Source organism: Ips typographus, linkage group LG1 (genome assembly GCF_016097725.1).
Source record: "Ips typographus isolate SLU linkage group LG1, UJ_Ityp_2.0, whole genome shotgun sequence".
NCBI classification, from domain to species: Eukaryota; Metazoa; Arthropoda; class Insecta; order Coleoptera; family Curculionidae; genus Ips; species Ips typographus.
In genome coordinates this window covers 31010931-31029235 of record NC_138422.1, presented here as the reverse complement: position 1 = coordinate 31029235, position 18305 = coordinate 31010931, and the positions used below count along the sequence as shown (strand labels likewise).

Sequence of the window (18305 nt, the reverse complement as noted above, 5' to 3'; positions counted from 1 at the left end):
AAGTACATTAATGCTATGGTTTATAGTTGCCCTAATAAATTTGACCACCAGAGACCAATTAGACCACCATGCATGAAAAAATTATTGAAATTTATAATTATTCTAACGATTCACTTTTTATACACTAGTAATTTAAATTATTTGATGCAAGCTTCCATCTTAAAGTAGCACCACGACAAACCATCAGTTCTAAATACTCTCTTTCCTTCATAATAAAACACACTTTAAATCTTTAGCAATTCAAACTTTATTTCTCGATATGTACCCATTATGTTAATAAACTTATGACCATCTCAAATTCTCTATGTATGTATATTATAATGATTAATAGTCATAGTATAAAAGCTTGCAACGGTCGCGTTTCAGTACTTTCACACACAAAAAAAAAAACGCAACTCTGTGACTGATTAATTTGTTACCTATGTTATTATAATAGGTATAATATTAAATTTACACGTTTTATTTATAGGTATGTATACTTACTATTTATTATTAGGCATCCGCTATGATTATTTAAATCAAGAAAATGATCATCAACGCCAGGAAAATAGTTTTTTTTTTAGTTTGAGCAAAACATGACGACATGAATGATGGTGTGATCGTGTACATTGAAATTATGTAATGATTCGATTATTACAAGAGGTTAGCCGTAATAATTAGTGGGCAATCGGCGAGGCTATCTGTTATTAGACCAGCTTATTTTTGCTCTAGTACTCTATAGTAGTTTTAATAAAATATATGTTGTTAGAAGTAGCAATTTATTAAGTCTCACCAGAAACTCGGATTCGCTGTCTGTCTGCTGAATGTATGATCAAACTTGCTTCAGATGATTTTTGTCTTATTGTTGCTTTTGTACTTTAATTTCAATATTTCCTAATTTGCACCAAGTTTTGGTACATAAAACTTTAGTTTCTAATGAGACTTACTACAATATTAATAAATAAAATCAATCTACAGACTAATTTGTTGCTTCTTAATAACATTAAAACAAAGCGTTATTTTTCACAACCCTGCAAATAGTTAATGTTAATAAAATTGCCTGAAATACGTACATGTTAGCTAAAAACTACCTGCTGTATACAGTTATTGAACTATTAAGTCTTTCTTCCGTTAATAACTCGATTTTCCAGGTTAATGTGAAATCAAATGAACATGAGCTGTGACCTGTGACCAACAGGGTCAAATTTAATTTTCTGCATGACAGTTAAAAGGGGTAAAGAGCTAACTGTGTCTGTACGTATTTCAGCCATTAGTTAAAAAAACTAATCAATTCACATTTTATAGCTTTTTGCCACAACTAAACAAAGTAGGAGTTTTACAAAGTCATTTCTTTAAAAAATATACATTTAGGCACACTAGGTTATTATTCTCTGTAAATTTGATTCTTATTTTTAAAATATTAGCAAAAATTACATTCGCGCTGCATGCAAATACAAAACTTTCGGAATTTTCTTCGTTCAATTGTACACGAGACGCTAATTTACAATCTCTAGCTATTTTTAAAACTAGTTACAATATAACAGTAGCGGTTTTTGGGGTAAAAAATAAAAAGTGTCTCTCTTTTGAAAGTATTAATTTGAATTGTACGCACGGTATAAACTCAATAAATTAATAACAGTTTTGATTAACTCTTTACGTAAAAGAATTTTGCTGCATGTAAAGAAAATAGGCTACCATTGTAGCATAATGTTTAGTACATGCTGGAGGAAAAAGTACAGGGTGATCCGTTTTGTTTAAATTCATTATAAGTACTTGGTTTTTGAAAAAAAAAATTGCTAAATACATAAGTTATAAAACCGTGACAGACAGACTGATTTTGTATAAATGGAACACCCTGTATAAGTTATTTTGCAGTTTTCTCGTATTCTGTGGGTTTAACAGACTGATAATTGGTGAAATAAAACGGATCATTCTGACACCCTTTACGTTATGGTGGTTTTATAGGTCATAACTATTTCATAACTTAATTGAATGAATCATATACAGGTATGAAGATTGGTACATTACGAAGTCGTTGGTAAAAAGAGTTACATTTGTCAGTTGGCATGTGACCAACTGTCTCCGGCAAACTGACAAATGTCACAAATTTCCATCTTTGTAGGGAGCATTTATTTGCAAAGAATTTTCAAAAAATGTTCATATTCGTATAATATGGCATTTGACTTCTCTACAAAACCACCATTAAAAACTGAATTGTAAAATATAGATACGAATATAAACTTAAAGTAAAAAAAAGAGTAAAAACCAAAACGGACAATAAGGCAGTTTAGCTGAGTTCGGATATTTCTCTATTCACCAAGTAGAAGACGATTGGACAGTAAAACTAGTAGTTGAACTTTCCCATAAGATACGCATTGCTGTCAAAATGACATTTCTGACTTGAACCAGTTTCAAAGGTTGAACCACCATTGTACAACTGGGATTTAATAATGTGAAATAATCAAGTTTCAGGAGTGTTTTAATTCAGCAAGGACAGCAAGTAGCTAAGTAAATTAACTATTATAGGCTACTACACAAACCGAATAATACTCAACCGGAACAATTTTCAATTGGTAAAGCGAATTAAGAAAAAATCACAGCGCTACTAAAACAATTTTTAAAATCGTTCATTTCAACACCTATAAGTTACATAATTATTTGTATTATTGTCCTAATTGCAGCGGACTCAAAACAATTCCGCTATGCTTATCACTAGGAGCCTTCTTACTCTCTTTTTTAGTCGCCTGAATGTTCCGTTCGACACTGCTAGGTTCGCTGCGTTCGATCACCACACTCAACGTTTCGTCCGCACGGGCGGCCTCGTTAGGAACGATATCGACAGCGCACGCGCCTCGCTCGCTTTTAGCCGCGGGCTCACGCGACCGCGTCAGTTTGCTTACCTTATTATTATGGCCGACGGTTTGATCTTCCGTTAGGTCGTCGCTTTCGTTGCTCGACAGGCTTTGAATCTCGTAATTGAAATCCAACGTTGTCAGTTCGATAACGCTTTCTTCGCGCGATACTTTGCTGTTATTCTCATCTGAGTCGGCGAGTGACGGAAGATGAATCTGCAATACCAATAACAGTACAGAATCGTGCCAGTTTACACCATCAGTGTTTTTTACCTGGGGTATACTTAATTTTCTAATTTCGTTCTCTAAGTTCAGAGAAGGCAACTCTTTAAATTCACTGGTACTAGTACTGGGTAGACTATAGTTAGGCGGTACTATCGACACCTTTTTTCGAGTGTGTTTGTGGAGTAGCGCCGTTTTGTCTGCAGGGACAAAGTCCACCTGGTCCACTAACTCAGCTGGATAACGAGGAACCAAACGACGCCTACAATATGAAAAACCTAATGACTATATCTATCAACAAAAAAAAACTGTAGTTCTTGACTTTAAAATATACAGGGTGTCCCATTTAAATTAATGGAAATTTGAGCTTCTTTGAGCGCAATGACTATGATCATTTAAAATTCATTTTCCAGTGGAAAATAAAGATAATTTGGCTGATGTACATATCTCAGAAACTGTACACTTCTGGTACAGCGCATAGTAGGTCATTATGCGAAGACCCAGACTAGCAGAATCGAGCGACATTAAAATATACAGAGTGTCCTATTTAACTTAATTATTGTAACATGAAATTATCATTGGGTCTTATGGCGTGTTCGATTGACATGTTTAGTGCAAAACCGGTGTATTGCAGTACTGTTTCAATGGCATTTCATAGAGCAGAATACACAAAAGCAAAGCAATTTTTAGGAGAAGCCTAGAAGATCAGTTAGTGGGAATCAGATCGGTATTTACCGAATGATGCGGCATTAATGGGACTGTTTCTAGATTTGGGAACGCCATTTGTACTTTCTAACTCATAGAGTTGAGTACAGATGGTACCAGATGTTGCACAACAACTATCATTTCTGGCATCCAGTTGACTATACTGGAATGAAGGTTTTCTTCTTTGGTTATCAAGCCCTATAGCCTCTCTGATGAGCCGTAATACGGCGAAACCGGTCAGAGGATTGAGATTGATAAACAAAAAACCAAACCTCACTACTTTTAATATAGGGTACCTATGTTGATGACTCCGTCTTGTTAACGAGCAATTTTCAAGATAAACAACTCCTTTCATGAAACTTAAATGACCGCTGTAATGAGTATGGACTAAAATTTAACTTTAAGAAAACCAAATTCCACCACAAGATGTAAATGTATTCCCTGAACCGACAAAATTACTAATGCCGAAGTGCTGAACCGGATGCGGAAAAAGTGAGAGGTCATCAAACAGAAAGTTTCAATACTTGGGTCATATAATGAGAGAACAGAAATACACACTTTTCCAATTGATAGTCCAAGAAAAGATTAGTGGAAACAGGGCATTAGCAGACGACGTGTGTCTTGGCTAAAAAACCTAAGGTATTGGTTTAACTGTAGCAATGTGCAACTGTAAATTGCTGTGATGATAGCAAATCTTCGATAGAAGATGCACTATAAGAAAAAGTTACATTTACATAAGTGCATAGTTTTGCACTAAACTTTTCAATTGCCCTAAATTCCATTAATTATCTGTTCATGTCCAGTGTCTGTCCTAGAGGGGGACATTAATGCACCTGTAAAGTGCTGTGTTTGTTAGATTTCTTTCGTGACACATTATGGCCACCAATCAATAATAATCGATTTACCTGAATATTTCTAAGTCACTACATTACCTGCTATTTCCATGCGAACATGACATATCTTTCAGTTTCCGTTTGTTGCTGGCTCTAAAGCAGGTACTCGGACAGGCACAAAGAAGCACACGTATTATACAACAAAGCAGTCCTGCTACTATTAGAGTAGGACCGATCAGCCTTAGTTCTAATGTCTGTGAATTTCAAACCAAATAATTAGACGAGTTTGCTTCTATTATGGGGGGGGATGAGTTGTACCAACCTTAAACCCTTTTTCTCCGGTACCGACAAAGAAAATCACCCCTCCAATGGCAGTAGCACCCAGACCGACGTAGAGCAAAGCATTGGCCGCGGCACTTTGGTGAAAGGCCACAAACTCGTCATCTTCGTCTGATCCTCCACCATATGTAGTATCGTGGATCTGAAAATGTGTCACGAAAAATAAGTTCGAAAATTAATTGTAAATTCACATTAGCAGTATTAACCCGGAAATAATAACAAAGTTATTGCATGGTCGTTTCATGAACTAGAACTACTACTATTTCAACTGTGTGAATTTTTTTAAAGCCTGATAATTAACGGTTTTGAGTGAGATTTGTATCAATTTTTTAATATTGTAATTAAACTTACCCGATTTCTTCTCATCCATCGATGATGAGCCTCGGTTTGCTTGATGCGGTGTTGCCGTGCCTCTTCTGAGAGCGAACAGCGCCTTCCCCGTTCCCGTTCCTGCCAAGCAGTCCGACCCTGCGAACACTACGATAAAAAAAATTGGTCAATATGGGCTAGAGATGGGTCGGAGGAAAAAACCCATAAATTTGGAACCCGCTTGGGTTTAAACACAAAGATTTTTTCGAAAGGATTCGGATCTTTTAGGTAATCCTACTTTATAGTGTGGTCAACTGTCAAAATGGTCTTGTTTTATCCTCAACAAAACTAATAAAAATGTAATACAAACTAATACTTTAGACATTAAATCTGAGTGAAAGTTGTATTACATACAAATTATTACATTATTCCTTATTTATTAATATATATTTTTGTTGTTGTTACATTATTTGGAGCTTAGAAGGGAAAAAACCGGGTGACAACCCATCTCTAATATGGGCTTAAAACAACCGGCTATTTCGGATAGGGATCTTGTTCTTTTCAAAGTTCTAATCGGGGGTAATAGAAAAATGCAGATACTAAAACAGAAGGCGGAACCACACGGGGAGTTGCGTGTCTACGTAATCGGGGTAGACACGTAAATAAATTTTAATTTCGGTTTTTTTGCTTGTTTAAGTGTTTGGTTTGGATTTTGCTAAGAAGTGTTCTAAAGTGCTTTTTATTCACATTTAATCAAGTAAAATGGCGATTTGCCTATGATAAAAACACGGATTTGCTAATAAGTTGCCAAATGGAAAAAAGTGAGAAATTTAGGATGTTCAAAGCGTAGTTGAAACGGTTAGTTAACAACTGATTAATTTTTTTTACTAGAGGCACTACAGTGTGATCAGAAGCGGATTTCAGAAGCAAGAAATATATTCTAACAGTCAAATGTACCGAATTGTTAGCTGTCAAAGTTTGCAGTTGACATCAACTTGACATCATGTCAAGACCGGGATTCATTTTAAATTGACACGGTTAATTGTTTTTAGAAGTAGGCTAGGTCCATTGAGGTATTAGTTATGTAAACCATTCTAGAATGACATCATTTGACATGGTGTACTCCACAGCAAACATGGCGGATATCCATTAAAGTCACGTGTTCTGGAGTGCTCTATTGGGATGATGAAATTTGTCCAATTTAAGCTCGACTAGATTATTTACGTTTTCAATTTAAATTGAGACTTGGTATTGTCATGTGTTCAGGTGCCAGTGCAAAATGTCATCAAGTTTGCCTGTTTTCATTAACACTGCGACTCACCCTGTGTACAATTAAATTGATGGTATTTTAATATGTTCGTTATTCAAAAATGAAATATGTTAATATGTACATATCAACAAATTATTGCCTTTTAAGTTGCCTGAGACTTTAATGAGAACCAGTTTAATATTAATTAATCCTACTTTGATCTTTCGTTTTAGACCTCATCCACGGTCTTCTTACACTAATCTAAATTTGATCTTTGATGTCATTATTATATTATGATGATTATTACTTGATTTAAGAAGGGAAATTTGTTAATCCATAAAATTATTCTTTTGATATACAAATTAAAGACACATAAAAAAATGTTTCTACGAATTACCGCAAAGAAGCTGCAGAGCTGCTTTGCGCGCACTTTTACATATGCAAAGTAGCAGTTTTCCGCCACTATGCGGGAAAATTGTCAATAAAAATTTAAAATTAAAAACAATATGTATAGTTTAATTCGTAGAAAAACTACTGTTTCTAACACGTGCGCAAAGTAGTTTTCCCGCACTTAAAGCTTATCCAAACTCCGCTTTGCGTCGTTCGTCTAACTGCTTTCACGTGCGTGAAAATATAACTTTGCGCACTGATTCGGAAAACTACTATTTATTAACTTGGAGAGTACTTTTACGCCTGTTTTGCTGCAAATAAATTAAAAATACAATGTTTAATTTAAACGTTTCGTTCGGTAACAAACACAAACATGTTTTGTCAGTTCGCGCGGTTCTTCGTGAGTGTTTTCCGCTAGCCAGAAATTGAACGATTCTCCTGGGAAACAGTATTTTCCATAAAAGTATCATCGCCTGGCACATTCAGATTGGATGCATGCATGCTGAATGTAAACAAATTCCAAGAATTGCCAGTGGGTGTGTTTTCAAAATGTATTTAATTTTAAACATTGAAATTTACTAAAATTGTTTTGATTTTCTGTATAATCAGTACTCAGTATTAATGTTTGTTGTAATTTACTAAGGCCCAGTTGTTCAATAGTGGTTCAATCTTCAAACCTGGTTCAAGTCAGGAACGTCACTTTGACAGCAATGCAATTCATATGATAAAGTTCAACTACCAGTCGCAATTCAACTAAACCGGTCTTTGAACTGGGATTGTACAACTGGGCCTAAGTGTCCATCTTTTGTTAATATAAAAATACTGCCAATAATAAATATATAATATGCTATAATTCAAAAACAAAAAAAAGACAGGAAATTTCAAAAATTTAAGAAGAAATAATATTACAATAGAGTTTTCGTGCTATTCAAGATTTCAAAGAAGGAAACTTTTTTTAGCTGTGAAGGACTGAACTAAATTATTCTGACTCATAGATAATTCATTCAAAAGAGTCGTTAGGGTAGTTTAGGTTAACTTGAGTTAAATGGAGTAGACTGAAAAGAGACCTAGTAGTTTGTAAATCTTTACTATATTTGGGTTTATAATAATCGTGCATAGATTATAAAGTGTGCATAAATTTCACTCTTTAGTGTTTACTGGGTTAATCAATAAGACACAGATATGGGACGAAATTGGTCCATCTACCAATACCAATTAACCGCGAGTCATAAACCAGTTTTAGTGCCAATTAATAGCAGCAGATCAATCAATAATGTGCTCAACATTTATAGCAATTTAGGTCCGGATTTTAGTAGTAAAACTATAAAATGCCGGCTTTAATGGACAATAAAAAAGCTTTTCGATTTATTTTTCATAATGTGTAGTGTTTGCTCATAGCGTATTAATTTATGATTAGGACTTGGCAAAGTTTGGAGCCATATTCCAGAACGCGATTTATTGTATTGATTGATTTGACACATAATACATTTTATAATATGGTGAGAGCATAATTTCGTAGTTTATCAACAGATACCTACAAAAAATAAAATCGTTATCTCAAGTTTCAGTGTTACACGATCTTGAGCATTAAAAAATGCCCAAGGCAGGAATAAAAGCTTTTTTATTACCCGTTTTTAAAACAATCATAAAGCTGAGCCTACTGAAAATAATATCCATTAGAGGTGCGGTTTAAAGCTGTCAGCTTAACCGATTAATGCTCCTAAAATGTAAAACCAAACATCCTGTAAGTTAAAACTTTTTTCTACCCCTACAGGGATATTTACTGTAGCTTGAACAGTTTTGAGACGGAATACTAAATCACAGACCAATCACAATTTGAAGCGTGGTATATGAAATTGACCAATTAGGTACGGTAAGCACAGTTTCAGCTTGCTGCTTCATCTTTGACGTTCAAAATTTGAGCAAAATATTTTATAAACTCTAGGAGTTAGGGAGAAAATACTCTAAAATTGGGAAACTTTAACAACTTGATGACTGATTTTACCGGAGTGTTGAGAAAGTAAACATAAATAGCAATTCGACTTGTAGGGATTGTGCATATCGCCCTCGTGTGATAAAGGCATCATATCTTCCTTTAAGCTCGGAGATTGTTATGCTATGATCTACATATTTCAGTTTTTTTATACTCCACTCAAAATCCTAAGCAAATTTTGTTAAAAGTTGTGAGAAAACCACTGTACCAGAGAGTTACTTCACGAAAACCTGAAGAAAGATACGCGTCAAGTTTTTTAAAGATGACTTTTCAAACACTATTTTTAAGTATCCGGTTCTTTTGGAGAGATCAAGTATTATTTGACATTAAAAACAGGAAAACGGAGAAGAAGCACATTGTATGTAAGTTTCTACTTGTTAATGAACTTTATTGTCTTTAAGCATCTTTTTGAAGTATCTCTTAAGTATAACCAAGGTCACACAGCATCCAGTTAATGGCAAGAAAACGGGTTAATCTAGTTATTGCTGTTTTTAGTTATTGAATTTTATTTACTACTTTACATGCTAAATGTAATGATTAAAAATATTTTGTTTCACTCATGATTGGTCGGTAATACCTTAGAAAGCAAATAGCTAATAACGTCCGTCCATAACAACCACACGACATTAAGCGGATAACGCTCCCGTTTATTAATTGTAATGGGCCTGTCCCACAATTTTTTTTTATTTCATAACTACAAAGACGGATTGAAAATATTATACCCGTATTTTTTTGTTTTCAAAAATATTAAGTCTAAATAGAAAAAAAATGATGATAAAAACTACATTAATCTCATGCTTAAAACGCCCGCCGCCGGTGACGTTCTACACTATCAACCAATCAGCGACAAGAAGTGAAACAGATGGCGTGCAACAGCCAATAAAATCGCCCAGAATTACGTACGTCACATGCGCGCCAAAACAGATCTTTTAAATTTAATGGACAAATTCAAACTAATGTAGGAACATTTACGACCATAATTTTTTCTTCAAGAATATGAAAAATTAGTTTTTTGATCCTATTTTTTCGATTCCAGTCATTAAAACAAAAATTTATGATATGTGGGATAGGCCCATTGTCTTGCTGTTTATTTGCTTTTCATTTTTTTACCTTAAGGATTATCAACCATTTCAAAGCCACTTTTACGCAAAAATTTAAATGAAAACAAAGCATTGTATGCACCACATGTTCTAGGGAAAGTATAATGTTCATCAGACTTTATGTTTTTTCTATAACGCCCTTGGTATATAAATAGCTATTTTTTACTCAAAACAAAAAATTGTCAACCAAACGATCATTAGAACTTACTTGAAAATATGCAAATAATACGGAATTTTCCCATTAATTAGAATATACAAAACAAGCGCCCCAGAATCGAAAAATGTAGTTTGGTAAATAAAACTGTAATTTTCTCACACACATAACGTCCTGAATTTTTTAATTTTCTTTGATATTGATTACGTGATTTTTGCCGGAACGCAAAAGGAACGGATATAGCTTCGTGCTATCGAATATTTAGTAGGTATTCATTTCGCTGTGGCGAACGATTTTTATTAACATTTCAAATGCGTGCTAGTTTTTATTTAAGCTCATGCCAGATTTTGAAAAATTCAAGTTTAATATAGATAACGCGAAAGCATAACAACTGAATAATAATAATATATTGTAAAACATAGATGGATATGATGTCCTTATTACATTACAGCATGGAAACAAATGAAAGAGGCCTTTGTTCAGGAGTGGACAGAAACTGGCTGATAAAGAAGAGAAGAAGAAATCGATATTTTTGGGACGTATCCATGTTACACCCTCTATATCTTGTCACTGTCCTAATGGATTTGGCCATAAGAAAAAAGCTGCTGAAAGTAGTAGTAGCAAGCAAAAATAAACGTAAGTAATTTTCAGTAAGTTTGATCTCCACGTTTTTAAAATCGCTATTTTTTTTCGTTATTATACAGCGTGTTTACTAACATCAAAATTTGACTGATATGTATAATTCGGGCTCAACAGAACTGATGTATGGTCATACATCCGGATAAGCCAAATGGCTTCAGTTTGAGTTGATCAGTAGGTACTTTTAAATTTAAAAAACAAAAAAATACTTAATAATAACATAATGCTTTTGGTGGTTTCTAAATGAATCTACAATGTGAAAAATCGTAGAAAACATGACATAAAGTTTCTTGGGAACCAAAAATAGCATTGATAAAGACGTAAAAAATTGGTAGTATGTTAGTAAATTTTAGCCTTTTGACAATGAATAGAGGAATCAATTTACAAAAAAAAAAAATTAACGTGTTGCCAAGAAGAGACATTGTTAAATGACATCCTAGCTGCAACATTGCCGTATACGAAGTTGCGTTTCGTCGCCGTATCAAATTATGTTTTAATCATAATAACCATTTGCCTTTATGACTCTCGTTATTAGCCCACGCAAAAATCGATAGGTAGGTCGTATAAAAATTGAAATGGAAAACGAAACAGCATACCAATTGCAGTTTACAGGCCAGCTACATACTTAAACTGTATTAAAGACTGCTCTGTTTCTGCAGTATTTTATATTGCTATTGACTAATTGACATAGAATTTCAAGCACTATAGGTAAAAAAAATGACAATAAAGTTTTAAAACTCGACGTGACACCAACGAGTGCTAATTTTAAATCGCAGCGACTTCTATCTTCTATCGCAAAAGTGAGGTTAAAGAAAAAAATGTGTTACTCTCAAACAAGATTTTCCAATCATGAGGTAAGGTCCAATTTAAGTCTACATGCAGTATTTGCGTAAATGACAGCACTGTTCGTGGTTTGTGATTGGTCAAGGAAAAACGGCAGGCTAAAAGCTGTTTTTTTGACCAATCACAAACTACTCACGTGTAACCTTTAGTACAGCATAACAATGACATCTAACCTATCTTTTTAAATAGGAAGAGTAATTCTTGATATAACTTCATTCTTGACTAAATTTCAATATGGCAAACCCACACGATAACGTAACCGCTATCTATGACATCTTTGTTCTATACTTTATCTTTCATTTGAATGTAAAATAACCATCAGCACAGTTCATAGGGCGTACCTAATTAGCAGAAGTTAGTGTTGTTGTCGCCAGAGTAAAGTGGAATCGAATAGAATAGTGGTTTACTTAACAGTTTACACGAACAGTACATGTACAAGTGATAAAAATATACCAGTTTTAAAAAGTTAAGACGTTTTCAGAATAGTATATTCAAAGATAGATATGATGACTCTATCGCACGAAGGCCCTCTAGGCTTGTTCGCACCAAACACTTTTTAATTTCAAAATGGCTTCCAAACGAAAATTAATAAAATGTCCCTTTTCTCAAATCGCCGAGTAGCAGCGCCAATCAAAGAAATAGTGTGGCAGACTTACTTTGATTTTCAGGCTGACGTTTTGACGTCAATCAAACTATTAACAAGTTGTTAGTTTAAACCATTGACATTAATAGAAAAACTTGCTTCCTTAAATGACGAAGTTACTTTTAAGTTATAAAACCGAAAAGTTTATTTCGGGTCGTGGCTTACCTCAAATCCGGGCGGATATTGCGGAAAAGGGCCAATCTCCCTGGTGGCTATGTGACTAGGCAAATCCGATCGTCCCTTTCGAAATTTTTTCCTGCGAAGACGCTGTTTCTCTCTGATTAATAAGGCGGCCTGCATTCCCGCTGCGGCTGCTGTGCTCATACAGTGTCTGATGACTGTCCCATCTTCACATCACTTCCGGCATTAAAGGGCGCAACAATAACGACACTGAAGGGCGCAATTTCCGGATAACGGCACTGGTTTACGCGATATTGTGTAGCTAACATTTTTTTTGTGTGTAGTAGTAATAGTAGGTAAATAGGAGCAAGAAATAAGGCGTATAAAAATATCATATGTGTATAGTATATAGGTTGCGTTTAAATAGACATTTCAAATGTATAGGTACTAGCGTTGCATTTTTTTAAGAATATTTTGCTAGTTGGTCGTTTTTTTTTGTTCAGCCAGGAAATAAGCTCGAAAAAGTTTGATATGTGTATGTGTGAAAAATAAGGTTAAGCTGATGGTCCCTTTGTATAAAGGTTTTGATTTTCTTTCACATTCGACTATCCCGGATCGGAACTCATTTCATATTCAACTCATTATGTAGTCTTTAGGGAGGCACACTAGGGGAGACATTATTGTCTCGGTTGTTTGTTGCATATTCATTCTATAACGTTAAAAAGCGAGTAATAAAGCGGTTTTATTATGTCTCAATACAAAATTACCGTTAACGCTAAAATCACTTTATAATTTAGGTTTTGGATCATTCTAATTAATTTTGTTTGATAGAAGTAGGAGGTCGTTAGTGACACTCACAATTATTACGAGTGTAGCCTAAATCGTAAAATAATTGAAGTTGATTATTTTCAAACCTATTTTCATTAATACAGGGTGTGTGTTTTTAAATCCCATCATAAGGAATTCGCGTGTTTAAAGGATTAGAAGGAAGCTAACTTAGAGTTTAATAAAATTTTAAATTGTAGAGAAAGAAAAATGTTTTTTTTTTTAATTTTAAAAAGTAAGTTAGTTGTTTACGTAAGTTAAAGAAAATTATGTTACCGTTCCTATTTAACATATTATTAACAATACTATTTTGTATCTGCATATTCTAATGATCTGCAAATATGAATTAAACTTTTATTGATGAACCTTTACAGGTCCAAATATAGTAACTCCGGCATAATAATAAACTACAAAGCACTCAGTGTGCCACGAATACTTATTTAGGGCACTATTTAGGGTCACGTTGGCAAAAACCGCATTTATCGTTGTTTATTAACGGGGTAAAGGTCATCGAAAAATGTCATCGAGGGTCAGCCTATAATGTTGATGAATTGCGGTCGTGAGCCGGTTGACATTTTGCGGAATTAAACCGGCCGTTTAATATGGTGCCAACTATGCAAATCTATTGTTGTCTTTTGCGAGTTTCCGCTTCTTTTACTGTCTATTTGCGTGCGAACCCCTACTAAAGAATACCGTTAATTTGCAAGTTTGCCCTCGATACTTCTCAAACCGAAGGTGGAAACAAATGAACTCATTAGATTATTTAGACTGACAATTCTAAATAATGTAATAAAGACAAAACGAGCGCGTCATCAAGTCAAAAGTTTCTAATTACATTGTTACGTCATTCTCTTTTACTCTGATTTTTGCCATACTTACTTGTATAAATGTGGTTTCCTAACGATATTCAGTTTTGATAGGGAAAGCTTTTTACGGTTACGGGGTTGGCGCACGAAAACCATAAAAACTCTCTACATTAGTATGTAAATTGTAAAATAAAACCTTAGACACGTTACAAGTCATGTTGCAATCAAAAGTGGTATACCAGGTGTCCAAGAGCACCCTGGACATAGGAGATTAACATGGGAAAACGGTTTTGATTTTTTTGCGCCTGTACGGTTGATTTGATTGAAAAATCGTATTAATGAAAGTTGTAGTACCAATCACGGACTAGTTTTCTGTATTTTTTTCAGATCTCTAACTTGAGCCGTTTTGTCGTAAAACACGAACAAAAATGCGAAAATTTAAACTTTTGGCCTGCACTGTATAGGCGGTAGTCGGGCAACGGGTAAACAGATCATTGTTGCTGGTACGGTTGCTCGACAACCGCTTATACAGTGCAGGTAAAAAGTTAATATTTTCACATTTTTGTTCGTGTTTTTCGACGAAAGGGCTCAAGTTAGAGATCTGAAAAAAATACAGATTACTAGTCCGTGATAGGTACTACAACTTTCATTAATACGATTTTTCAATCAAATCAACCGTACAGGCGCAAAAAAATCAAAACCGTTTTCCCATGTTAATCTCCTATGTCCAGGGTGCTCTTGGACACCTGGTATATAATAAAAATTCAAGAACGAAAATTTCATATTCTGCAATCTGTTTTTATTTTTCCATTATTTTCGAAATCGAACAAAATGTGGCAACAAAGTTTCAACGTCTTGTCATAAAATTTTACCCCCTTCGTATATAATTTAAGAACCTTTTTGGTTTAGAACATAGGTATAAAGTTTATAACAATTGGACAACCCTGTATATCAATATGACGGTGATCAATTAAACCGTGAAATTCAAAAATTGTATAACTTTGCTTTACCCAAAATCAAGCATTTGATTTTTTTTGTGAACGAAACGAATTATGGTGACGTCACAGCCAAAAATGGCAAAGCCTCTAAATATGTTATTAGAAATGTTTCAAAAATTGCGAGAAGCTTAAATAAGTGTCCTAAACTTTTCAGAATTTTTTTTAATTTGTCAGTAGCCTCTGCACTTATTTTGAAGTTGCCAAAAATCTCTAAATACTACTGAAATCCTATATCCTACCAAACATTGCTCTACAATTGTCATACACTTTCCACTTTGTAAATTCCCAGAAACCCCTAGAATCATTTTGGAAATGCCAGAGGCCTCTAAATACTACAGAAATTATTCAAACATTGCTAGAGGCTTCTATATGTGTTCTAAACTTTCAGGATTTTTTTTAAATTCCTAGAATTTTGTCAGAAAACCAGAGGCTGTTGGTTGGTTGGTGTTAGTGAGAACGTTCTAAAAATTGCCACAGGCTTCTACAAGTCTCTTAATTCTGATAAGAACTTCTAGTAGAATAATTTTGGAATTGCCAGAGGCCCCTAAGTACTAGTAAAAACGTTTTAAAAATATCCAGAGCTACTAATGTTCTAAGTCGTCCATGAGTTTTTTAAAATTACCAGAAACCTCTACAGGTGTCCCTCCAGGATTTTCTTAAAAACTGCCAGAAGCCTCTAAAGTAAATTTTGAATTGCCCTACATAGTGAAATTCTCCAAAAAAGTCTTCTAACCCATCCTAATTGGAAAAATGGGGTAGTGAATAAAATAGGTAATAGTAATTCACTTTCAAATAGAATAAAATAAAAATAATGCACATCTAGTTTTAAGCTTCAGACAAAGAAAATCACAAGGACAAAAAAGAAAGTTTTACTTACTCACCTCTAAATGTCTACAAACTTAAAACATACCTCGGAAAAAGGGTAATCCAAACTGCCAAACACCTCCTTCTCGTCTAAATAATAATGGGTGTGCGCGTCCCATTGTTTATCCTTAATCTCGAAATTGCAAATATGATTGCACCGATCGAGAAGGTCCTCTTCTTTCTTGCCCACCTCCTCCACCTGTCTCACGAAACTGCAGCGTCTCTCCAACTTGCCATCCTCCGGCACCTCAATCTGAGGCAATTGGCTGTGAGGTGACGACAGCTGGTTCTCCACATGGTTCTCTTGTTGTTGTTGGACTAGTGTGGTGGGGGTAAGAGGTAAGTGGTGAAGATGATGTGTGGAGGCTCGTAGAGGCTGAACGGGAATGCAAATGGAAGGACTTTCGTGAATGCGAGCTCTAGCGTGTGATTCTTTGAGGTGGTAGTTAGAGGTGCTGTGACGTCGCTCGTTCTGAGCCGGGGGTCTCAGAACACCTCGTTCTACTCTGGATAATCGCGGTGCTGGAGTGTCGGTGGTGTAGTTGTGAAACTGTTTGGCTTGCGGGGGTTTTGGAGTTAAATCTTTTTGCGCTTTTAATTGTTTGGTTTTTTGTTGGCGCTGTTTCTGGCGAGCTTGACGGCTGGCGAGTGAAGCGCCCCCTGCGGCCGCATACATAGTTTTAATGGCGGGCGATTTAGCACCCCACCCAACAAGATTGCTTCAATTACTTGATTATTACTTAGAAAATAAAGCTCTATGGTTATCGTTAGAAAATTGACTTAAAAACTTACTAATTTGATTAATGAGAAATATAAAATTTGATTGTTTTGCCCTATACATTAGCAGAGGTTGCGAGACTAGTCATTTTGAAATTTCAGCTTTATTTTCGTAAATTTTACTGACTTTTTGTGTTTGTTAGACATGATGCTACTGAAACATATCTCCCACATATTTGCTTCGTTCCACAACATTGATTTAACTCACTAATACGTCACACTTTAACAACGCCACCAACCATAACGTAAGCAATTAAAACTTATGTTATATTGTCAATGTGTTTTAATAATATTTTAAATAGGAATGTCAGATAAATATTGCTCTTTTTCACTAACAATGAGGAATACTACTTAATGTGACTGAACAATAACAACAACAACATCACCGATATTGCTTTGATCAATGTTATTAACTCTAATAATTGCATTTACTCGGAAGATTATGTAGTGAACGCAACGGAAAATCTTGGAGGAAAAGTTGGGACGGGAAATTTCGAGTTTTTGCTGAAAATAACAATAAACGGAAACTGTTTTGCTGGAAAAGAATGTGCATAACAACATGCTTGCCTTAGAAAGATTATTAATTACGAAAAACATGCTGTTCATACATAAATAATGCATGCAATACGAACAGTCAACTATAGCCTATAGTAATAGCATTATAATATCGTATAGGTGTGTATACTCTATTTAAAAACTAGGAGGATTTTGAATTAGGTTGGCAATAGTGGTTAAATGTGATTGAAAAAATCATTGGGCCATTTGTATAAAATAAAGTATTTTCTTACACTTGCAAAATACTCCGTGAAGTACAGCACAAGTACAAGCAAATGCTTGTTTTTATTCAAATGTTGCCGAAAAATCCTCGGCATTAATAAATAAACCGTGAAGTAGGTACATGCAACCACATTATCCCAGACGGCAAAATCTGAAACCCGACAAACATTAATTTAAAGTCTTGCTCGTCAGCTTTCGAATTAGTTGTTCAACTCGGGTATCATACATTTTTGAATTAAAATATATCGCTTTCCATTAACTTTGTCGCGAAATTGCTACTTTTCCGTGTATAAAACTCGGTTCACCTGTTTGAGTTCCCTTGGGAGAATCGCAAAATATCAACGATAAATCAAGGTGCCGGTTTGAAGTAAAATTCTAATTTATTCATCAAATTCTCTAGACTGCATCACTGATTTATGTATGAAAGGAAAACTTTTTACTTTCTTTGGATGGATATACGCCCCAGTTAAATACGAGGACAGGCTTTATTTAGCTAGTTTGAATTTTGAAAATGCTCAAAATCGTCGTTTAGATTTGTTTTAGATACTTAAAAAAAAACATCTTCAAAGAGTTTGTTTTAACATTTTGTATCTCAAAAGAAAACGGACCTTTGTTTATATGACCAATATAACTTAGAATTATTTTTTTTACGCTTATAAAACTGACACTCCCTGTATATTATATTAGATTTGCACTATGTTTTATTGCGCGAATTTTAACAAAAAAAAAAGATAATAAAACGTGTTTACTTTAATAGAAACGAGAGGTGGAAACATAAAAGGACATTTATTTGAAAAATTACTTAGCGGCTTTTCTTGACGGAAAATTTCCTTGGGCGGCTAATACGCGTTTCTTTTGTTTCAGCTGAAAACTGCATGAATATTAAAA

General features: G+C 34.5%; 1 protein-coding gene across 1 annotated transcript in view; it reads right to left on the bottom strand.

The window, feature by feature from the left end:
* Window positions 1–226: 226 nt before the first annotated feature.
* Window positions 227–18305, bottom strand: part of LOC145733082 (uncharacterized) — a 47427-nt gene continuing 29348 nt past the window's right edge. Inside the window, exons 3-8 of the mRNA XM_081985724.1 lie at window positions 15910–17144; window positions 5282–5407; window positions 4914–5072; window positions 4691–4845; window positions 3105–3315; window positions 227–3047 (exon numbers count right to left, since the gene is read on the bottom strand). Of these exons, the coding sequence (XP_081841850.1) occupies window positions 2643–3047; window positions 3105–3315; window positions 4691–4845; window positions 4914–5072; window positions 5282–5407; window positions 15910–16539 (1686 nt within the window). The 5' untranslated portion in view covers window positions 16540–17144 and the 3' untranslated portion in view covers window positions 227–2642. The remainder of the gene's footprint in view (window positions 3048–3104; window positions 3316–4690; window positions 4846–4913; window positions 5073–5281; window positions 5408–15909; window positions 17145–18305) is intronic.